The sequence below is a fragment of the Oncorhynchus kisutch genome, linkage group LG23, assembly GCF_002021735.2.
Source record: "Oncorhynchus kisutch isolate 150728-3 linkage group LG23, Okis_V2, whole genome shotgun sequence".
NCBI classification, from domain to species: domain Eukaryota; kingdom Metazoa; phylum Chordata; class Actinopteri; order Salmoniformes; family Salmonidae; genus Oncorhynchus; species Oncorhynchus kisutch.
Window position 1 is genome coordinate 32,663,488 of NC_034196.2, and position 10,245 is coordinate 32,673,732.

At 43.3% G+C, this 10,245-nt stretch overlaps 1 protein-coding gene across 1 annotated transcript in view; it reads left to right on the forward strand.

The window, feature by feature from the left end:
• LOC109868805 (neuropeptide FF receptor 2) overlaps positions 1-4,217 on the forward strand; it is a 35,665-nt gene extending 31,448 nt beyond the window's left edge. The window contains exon 5 of the mRNA XM_020458528.2: positions 1,556-4,217. Within this exon, the coding sequence (XP_020314117.2) occupies positions 1,556-1,573 (18 nt within the window). The 3' untranslated portion in view covers positions 1,574-4,217. The remainder of the gene's footprint in view (positions 1-1,555) is intronic.
• The last annotated feature ends 6,028 nt before the right edge of the window (positions 4,218-10,245 follow it).

Here is a 10,245-nt window from a genome sequence, read left to right on the forward strand (position 1 = left end):
CATTCAGATAACCTGGAGTAGGTATCAGATTTAAACATGACATTTAAACATGTACTGTTACATTTACTGCAATAGCCATACTGTGCTATAAACATTCAGGAAATGCAGAAGGTATCCCAGAATGCCATAGAAACCTGAGGCAGACGCTGCACTGAGAAGACCCTAACACCCACATAATGTGTCCATGGAGAAGATATCCCAGATTTAAACACTGAATTTGAACATATACTATAACACATACACTGTACGTGCCATTGCCCATTGGGACCGGCCAGAGGAGCCAGACCCTGCAATGAGCACAGAGGATACAGGCTGGGTCCCAAATTGCACCCTATTCTCTAAATTATTGCAACAACTTGCCATGTGGCCCCGTTTTTAAAGGATTGTGGGTAGTTCCAATTTTTTAGACTTCATGACACTTTTACACAATATTATATGCATGTTTGAAGAAAGAAAACTATATTTCTATATTAGTATTAAGCAGTTTGTTGTGCTTTGAGGTGTACTGGATCATGGTACATGGATATCAAAGCCGATGACACAACATTTTCCCAACATCAACAATGTCATGAGCACCACCCTTAATGACCGAGGCAAATGCAACATTCCACACTGCTTGCAGCTCTACCACCACTTATTCTACTGCTAGTGGATTGAGCACTATGCTCAACAATGCCTGCGAAAGTGGGTTAAAATGACTGATAATCAAAAACATAAATCAATGTTAAAACAATAAGACACAATCACTGAAAGTAACTAATCAAAATGATGAACTAGATCTAACAGATAACAGTTTTGGAATTGATCAAATTAAGTTGGATCTAAGGCATTTTTTAGATGCTGGACTTGTGAAACACCAAATGTTAAGTATATTATACATACGAATACCTCATCTTGGAACTCAAAATGTTGTATTTTTCAAAATACATTTACATCATTTAGGAGACACTCTTATCCAGAGCAATTTACAGGAGCAAAGCCTTGCTCAAGGGGACATTGACAGAATGTTCACTTAGTCACATCGTGGATTCGAACTAGGGACCTTTTGGCCATAACCGCTAGACTACCTGTCACTAAACTAGCACAATATGTTTTACGCTGCAGGCACATCTCTGCTTAGCAGAAGTATGTACAATCTGTCTAAACTCTTTCTGAATGTCATGAATATGTTTCATTATTGTGTCTGTGTTTAGTGGATGGTGGATTAATCCATACAGAGACACTGATTGTGGCGAAGAGGGAAGATGATTAACAGGGAATTCTTTTAATACACAATTCTTGATTATGTTCAATTACATGCCAATCTCTCTATGGGGAAAGTCTGATTGGAAAAGACAACATTAACTATAGATGTAAAAAAGATTTGATTTGAGCATCATCTTGTATCATACTGCACTTTGATTGTCTTGTCTCAAACATTGCATTCCATTTGCTTGCACCAAATATGCAACCTTCCATTCCAGTACCTCTTTTGTATTGAAAACCATAAGTAGAACATATTGTTCTTAAACTGATGTTTAAGGGGGCACATTTTCTCATTTTTTCCCTTCCACAGGTTATATATGACCTATGAGACACACTTAATGTCACAAAGAAATTGTGCAGTCAACCTTCATTCAGCCGTGCAGTAGCCAGTGGACATCAATTTCCTCATGGCTCTTTAGGGTCATGACTGACTGGTGACATTTAAGGATGACATCTCACACTTAAGAGGGACATCTTATTGAATGTCATATGATATGCATGGATTCATCCTTACCAGTGGACAATACCTGTGCCTCTTGCTGGGCTATGCTCAGTCAAAGAGGGGAGTGGGAGGGTGGATGGATGCAGGGGGACACTTGTTGTGCTCCGCACCTCTGTCAAAGATGGGAGTGAGAGGATGGATGCAGAGGGACACTTGTTGTGCTCCACACCTCTCAGTCAAAGGGAGGGGCACTCGGAGCCGAGGCGAACGCAGTGATGTGCCTATTCAGTTGCCTTGGGACTGATTAGAACATGACAAGAGACCATGCAGGGATGAGAGATGCCTCCTGCTGCTGCACACTTAGACAAGAGGACTGGGAATAAAAGGGAATAGAATCAACCAACCACCAACAATTAAGCAGTGTACTTATGAGATACAGCAAAGGATATTATTTTATGTTGTTTTGTTTGTATTTTAATAGTGATAGTGAATATTCATTTTTAACGATGAGTGTCTTGCACCAGAATTTTATGCTGCTTTTCTGTGTGCCAAAAAATGGTAAACTCTTCTGCTGAACAGGAATAGTTGTTCTGACTAATTTATCCTTGTTAACAAAGAAAATAGTACTTTATGACTGACAGCCTACATAATTTGGAGGCTAAGGAATCTATATGTCATATAAATACAGTGGCTGTATTCATGCATGTTTTACTCTTTTGGAAAACCTTTATGATGTTGGAAAACCTTTATGTTGTGGAAAATAACTGGTAGCCTAATATTTCACTTCCATCATGGTTTCTAGTTCCCACGCAACACTGTGTCTTAACATAGTAACATAACATCATAGTTATGTCAGTCGACACAATGACACTGTTAGGAAACAGGGAATTACGGATCTAGACCAGGGCTCTCCAAACTTGTTCCTGGAGAGCTATCCTCCTGTAGGTTCTCATTCCAACCCCAGAAGTATAGCCTGATTCGGCTTATCAACCAGCTAATTATCAGATTAAGGTGTGCTAAATTAGGGTTGGAGCAAAAACCTACAGGAACTGTCCCGTTCGTCATATGAATCGGACCAAGGCGCAGCGTTGTACGCGTACATTCTTTATAATGATGAACACAGAACAAACTAACCAAAATAACAAAATGACATGTGACGCTATACAAATGAGTGCTAACAGGCACATAGACAAGAACCCACGAACACAAAAAGGAAAATGGCTGCCTAAATATGATCCCCAATCAGAGACAACGATAAACAGCTGACTCTGATTGGGAACAATATCAGGCCACCATAGACATACAAATTACCTAGACCTACAAAACCCCTAGACATACAAAAACCTAGACAATACAAAAACTAGTATTTCCACCCTCGTCACACCCTGACCTAACCCAAATATAAAGAAAACAGAGATATCTCAGGTCAGAGCGTGACAGGAACAGGGTTTGTTGTATAAAAGGGTTTGTTGTTTGTTGATGTACTGTATCATATCTGTCAAAGTCATCAAATGTCATAAAATGTTATGATAGGTTGTCTGTTGTTGTCATGAAACTGACAGGGTTGTGATTTGTCATGAAGTGTTGCCACAATAGCGGTGTTGTGATTGTCCAATTCAAGAAATGTGTAACATAAAAAATACATACCTCAGCTTATCGGTTGAAGATGAGTCCACCCAGCCTCTGAGATTGTACAATCATTTGAACTGTTTACAGCTGCTAAGTAATCATAATAAATCAGTTAAAAATTATTTAATTTTGAAGATGTCAAAGGCGTGTGTTCCCACATGAAAAAACTGTTTAGTATTCACTGTAGTGGTTTTGCAGACTTTACTGTAGTATTCACTGTAGTGGTTTTGCGGACTTTACTGTAGTATTCACTGTAGTGTTTTTGCAGACATTACAGTAGTATTTACAATAGTGCTTTTGTTATATCATTGACATAGCAGTGGGGGCTTTGTCTTTGAGGAAACCTACTGGACAAAATACTCAAAGAGCAGATTTTCCATAAGACGTATGTAGGATTCAGAGCTTCTGCTCTTTGTTTAATAAACTGTAGGGAACACATTATATGGTCTATACTTGGCACGTAGGTTTCGTATGGGTGGCACACATTGGGATATGGGTTAATGGGCAGTGTATATGCAAATCAAATACTTGAATGTATACTATAGTAATTACTCTAGTGTTTTTGCGGATATTACTGTACTATTAAAGTGTTTTGCAGACTAGTGTTTTTGTGAACATTACTATAGTATTTGCTGTGGTGTTTTTGTGGTCTGTAGTATACTGTAGTATTTACTCTACAGTATACTACAACATTCTATAGTAAGTACTACACATGCTCGAGGTATACTACAGTGTGTAGTATAGTATTCTACAGTTTACCACAGAATTTTATAGTAAGTACTGTAGTATTCTATAGTAAACTGTACTATTTTACATGTGGGTTGTTATGTTGTGTTACTGGGCTTCTGCGTAAATGCTTTGTACTCTGTATGAGCTTCAAAATAAACATGTTATAAATCTACATGCAAAAGAAGTTGTTGAGTCACTGAGTTTGTGAACGAATGTATGCTTTGAGGGACTTGTAATTCACCATGAAATTCATTTTCACTTATCAGTTTCACATCACTTTTTCAATATATCAATGTTCTGTTCACTAGCAAAATCCAGAAATCTACTGTATGCTATGTCTGGAGATGAAACATAGAGAATAGTGAATAGTATAACAAGTCTGCTGTGAGATTTGGACTGTGCTGGATATTTATAAGAGGAGTATGGAGTCAATTGGGTTTTAGAGAGCTCAAATAGTTCCTAGAGTTTCATCATCCTTGTCTGAGTTTTTGCTAGTAGTCATATATAGAAGTTGAAGGTGTAAAAGTATAAAAGTAATTCCATCTTAATGCCCCCCTGGGACTCAATAAAGTTATATTATTGTCTACTCAACAAGGTCTCCACCACATTTAGACATGGAATTCACCACATTGCCCTTGTTGTTGGCAACACATTTCACAGGAATGGCACAATGGCGCATTATAATTACTGAACCTACTGTAGTAGCACTTACCATTTTTGGAAAGTGAAGTGAAGTGCTACTGCATAATTGCACACCTAGTCTACTTATAGCCTACTAACGGTATTATATGGTTCTGTTACAGGGTAATAAACTGGCAGCTACACTTGTATAAGATCTATGGCATGTTAAGTGTGGCTGTTCAGTTCAGTAAACCCTGTAGCGATTCCAGCCATCGTAGCTAAGCTAATGGATTCTGTGAATTTTCAATTTAAATAATACCTAATTCCAAAATAAACAGACCAGGCTACGGATGAAACAAGGGGATGAAACAAATGTCAAAAATAAATGTGCAAACCTTTTTAATCCACAGATGTTTTTAATCCTAATGGATGAACATGGAAGGTATACGGTATACGCTGTCAATGAAAACCCTGAGACTTGCACTCTCCTTCTTTCTCTCTCTCATTCTCACTCATTCTCTCTCTCCTCTCTCTCTTTCTCTCTGCCTCTCTCTGTTATCTCTCTCGCTGCCTCTCTCCACTATCTCTCTCTCTCCCTCTCTGCCTCCCTCTCCCTCTCTCTCTCCTTTATCCCTCTCCCTTCCCATCTTTGTCTGTCTTCCAACTAATCCTGCAGGATTACACACTCACGGCCCTCCTATGGCACATTGCCAAATCACATCCACCGGTGCCTGCTAATGCTTAATCAAACCTAGCAAAGTACTCTGCATGTTTGCTGCTGTTACAGTTGTTATTGTTGTTGTTCTTAATTCTCCACATACTGTGCCTCGTTGAAAGGTAAATCACTTGCTCCAAGGCTAAGGCAGTGCAGCTTGCACCTCCCCATCTGTTCGCAGGCATGTGTTTAGCTCTCATCACATAGGCCAGGGCTCTCAAACCCTGTTCCTGGTAGGCTAATGCAACTTTAATGTGAACTCACAACACCATTGACATAGTAAATCATGAATGCAGCAGGCGGGTGCTTCTATATGTGGCTATATAGCTTGGATCTCCTTTCCACAATGTGTAATTCATTCTGATTCCTTTATTTGGGCATCTGCTTATCAGCAACCCAATGGAGAAATTAGACTTTAACAATCAAAATTGTGTGTTTACAGATATAGTAGCATCTTATTTCATTATATAGATGGCAAATAAGTAAAAAAATAATGGTTCCATAGATGACGTAAATCGTCATTATATATAGTAAAATACAAAACAACAGCCTTATGATAAATATGATAAACACATATAGCTACAGTGTATGTCAAAATCAAGTACATCAGTCACGAACCATAGGGCGTGTGACGGTACATTCTGGTACTCTGTGCAGCATTGTGATATTAAACCTCCCCTTATTGTCCTGTATTTATTGATTTGTCCTTCAACCTGAAAAAATAAAGTTTCAATGCATCAGTGATTTCAACGGTCGTAAGAGCATAACATGAATCAGAGAACAGTACTAAACGGCAACTCTGCTACTTTTCAACCTCATATTTATTATCTCCAGGATCAATCCAATGTCTACATACAGTGCCTACATACCCCTTGACGTATTCGGTGCTTGTACACCGCTGCTATTCTCTGTTGTTGTCATCTATGCACAGTCATCTATGCACATTAATACTGTAACTCTACCTACATGTACATATTACCTCAACTAACCGGTGCCCCCGCACATTGACTCTGTACTGTTACCCCCCTGTATATAGTCTCGCTATTGTTATTTTACTGCTGCTCTTTAATTACTTGCTACTTTAATTTTGTATTCTTATCCATATATGTTTAACTGCATTGTTGGTTAGGGGCTCATAAGTAAGCATTTCACTGTAAGGTCTACTGTAAGGAGCATTTCACTGTAAGGTCTACTGTAAGGAGCATTTCACTGTAAGGTCTACTGTAAGGAGCATTTCACTGTAAGGTTTACACCTTGTTTCACTGATGCATGTACAAACTCGAATCTCGTCACAGAGAAACACAGCAAGCAGAGGTAAAGGTACTTAAAGTCTTGACAAAAACAAGGCAACAGCACAAGAGTGCACTGAACAAAACATAAGACCTAAGCACAGAGGAACCTAAATAGCAAGGCAATCAGGTGAACAGAGAAGGTAATCAAAACCAGGTGAAACCAATAAGTAATAATTAGGGTAACCTGGAAACTAGAAGACAAGGCAAGGGTGCCCTCCAGCGGTAACCTGAGGGAATGGCTCCTGACATTCCCTTGGGGGGTTATGGTCCCAATGAATGGCTCCTGACGTTCCACTAGGGGTAGCAAAGAGGCGACGGAACTCCCAAATGAGTCCGGGGTCCAGAATGTCCGGAGCCGGAACCCAAGATCGATCCTCAGGACCGTAAACCTCCCAGTCCACAAGATATTGAGTCCCATGCTGGAAATGGTGACTGGAGAGGATGCATCGCACAGTGTAGGCTGGCTGTCCTGCTATCCTGCGAGGCGGAGTTGGAGGCGGAGTGGCCGGAACCAGAGGATTGAACACCACCGGCTTGTCTGGAGATGTGGAAGGTGGGGTGAACCCTCATGGGCCAGGGAAGATGAAGGCGATAGGCCACTGGATTGATGCACCGTAGAACCTTAAATGGCCCAACGTTCTGGGGTGCCAACTTCCTAGATTCTACGCATAGATGCAGATCCCTAGTAGACAACCAGACCATCTGGCCTGGACGCAGGAGATGGTGAGAACGGAGATGATGGTTGGCCTGTCGTTGAGCCCGGGCAGCTCGCGCTGAACGAGCCCTCTTCCAGTCCGGCGGCAACGAAAGATGAGATGTTGAGAGGATGGAACCGCCACTTCAATCTCCTGATCTGGAAACAGAGGAGGCTGGTACCCGTACAACCCCTATAATGGTAACAGGCCGGTGGAGGAATACTGGAGAGTTTTGTTTGCGTACTCCACCCAGGGAAGATGCTGACTCCAAGTGGTGGGGTTGGTGGACACAATGCACCGCAAGGCGGTCTCCAGATCCTGGTTCACCCGCTCCGTTTGGCAGTTGGACTGAGGGTGATAGCCCGAGGACAAACTGGCTGATTGATGACCCCAGAAGAGTACAGAACGCCCTTCAGAATCTGAAGGCAAACTGGGGGCCCCGGTCGGAGACAATGTCCAGAGGAAGTTCGTGAAGGTGGAAAACATACTGAATAACTAGCTGAGCAGTCTCTCGGGCACATGGAAGCTTAGGCAGTGGAACAAAATGTGCCGCCATTGAAAAGCTATCCACAATGACCAGGATGACAGTGTGGCCCTCTGAGGATGGAAGACCCATGATGAAATCCGTAGATAGATGAGACCAGGGTCGAGAAGGTGTTGGCAGCGGATGAAGAAGCCCCAGAGGCTGCTGACAAGGAGTCTTGTTCCGGGCGCATGTCGGACAGGCAGCCACGATGGTCCGAGTGTCCACCTCCGCCAAGGGCCACCAAAACCTCCTCCTCAAAAAGCGTTCGCTCCCCTCCTGGATGAGAGATGAGATGCGACGAGTGAGCCCACTGAAGTACCTTGGACCGTGCCCCAAGAGGAACAAAAAGACTGTTAGAAGGACAGCCATCAGGAACTGCCTCCCTACCTTGCGCCTCCCTCACTACAGTCTCTATACCCCAGGACACTGTCGCGAGGATGAGCAACTTAAGGATGATGGATCCCAAGCGGCCGATCCTCACTGGAGTTGGGGAACTGGCGAGACAGAGCATCCGGCTTCATGTTCTTAGACCCTGGGCGGTAAGATAACATGAATCTGAACCAAGTGAAGAAAAGAGCCCAATGAGCATGTCGGTGATTGAGGCGTTTAGCCTCCTGAATGACGGTTATGTTTTAGTGGTCCGTCCAAACCGTAAAAGGATGTTCCAAACCCTCCAACCAGTGCCGCCACTCCTCCAAAGCCTGTTTGACTGCAAGCAGCTCCCGATTGCCGACATCATAGTTCCTCTCCACTGGAGTGAGACATCTGGAAGGCATAGGGATGAAAGCTTTTGGTTTTTAGCCGAGCGCTTCGACAGAACCGCACCAACGCCAATGTCAGAGGCATCCCCCTCTACCACGAAGGGAAGAGAAGGCTCTGCATGAACTAGAATGGGTGTAGAAGAAAACCGACATTTCAGGTCCTGGAATGCCCTCTCAGCAGCAGAGGTCCAGCTTGCATGCCCAGCCGAGTCCTTGGTTAGCCCTGTCAATGGTGCAGAACTAAAGTCTCTCACAAATCTAGAAGTTAACAAAACCCCAAAAACGCTGGATTGCTTGACAGTGCTGGGCCGCGGCCAGTTGACCACCACTTCTACCTTTTGGGAATCCATCCGTACACAGCCTTGAGACACAATGTACCCCAGGAAGGAAATGTGAGGAACATGAAATTCACACTTTTCTGCCTCCACGAATAAGTGGTGAGAGAGGGGTCTTTGAAGGACCTGGCGTACATGTTGGACGTGTTCAACCATGGACCTGGAGAAGATGTCATCCAGGTATACAAACACGAACTGGTGAAGGAAGTTGCGCAGCACATCATTAACCAGGTCCTGGAAAACTGCTGGAGCATTAGTAAGTCCAAACGGCATGACCCGGCACTCATAATGTCCATTAGGGGTGTTGAATGGTGTCTTCCACTTGTCTCCCTGTCTGATGCGCACCAAATTGTACGCGTTCTGTAAATCCATAAAAAAAATTAAAAACATAGTTCCCTGGAGTCTCTCATAAGCTGATGACATAAGAGACAGAGGGTAATGGTTCTTGATGGTAATGTTATTCAAACCCCGGTAATCTATACAGTGATGTAATCCTTCTTCCCAACAAAGAAAAAACCCGCTCCTGCCGATAACGTGGATGGCCGAAGAAAATCAGCTACCAGTGCCTCCTTAATATAACTTTTCGTGGCTGCATTCTCTGTCCCTGAGAGAGAATACTGCCCTCCTCTCGGAGGAGTAGTGCCATGCAGGAGGTCGATGGCACAATTGTAGGACCTGTGAAGAGGCAGTTCGCTGGCCCTTCATTTGCTGAAGACCTGACCCATATCACAGTAATTCCGAGGTACGTGGGAAAGATCAGGCTTGTCATCCCCAACCGGGGGAACAGGAGCATCGGGGCCTCCAGATGAGCAGGACCGGAAGGATGAGGAGAGAGCTGCTGGCAGGTGAGCTGGCATGAAGGACTCCATCCCAGAATCCTTCCCGATGGCCAGTCAATTTGAGGATTATGGATAGAAAGCCACGGATGTCCAAGAACCAGTGGAAGCTCAGGAGACTCCCCCAGATGTAAGTGGATAAGGTCCGCATGGTAATCCAGAACTCATAGCTGAATAGGCATGGTGAGTTGCTTCACCTTCCCAGACCCTAGGGATTGACCATCCAGCGCAGTGACTGACAATGGAATGTCCAGTTTAGTGAGAGGCAGCCCGTGTTGTCGAGCTAATGTGCGATCCAGAAAACAGCCGGTAGCCCCAGAGTCTATGAATGCAGGAATGTCCAATGTCCCGGGAAGCCAGTTCATCCTTGAGGTTCTCGCTGAGTCCGTTCAGAAAGGCTGAGTGAAGTGCCTCTGTAT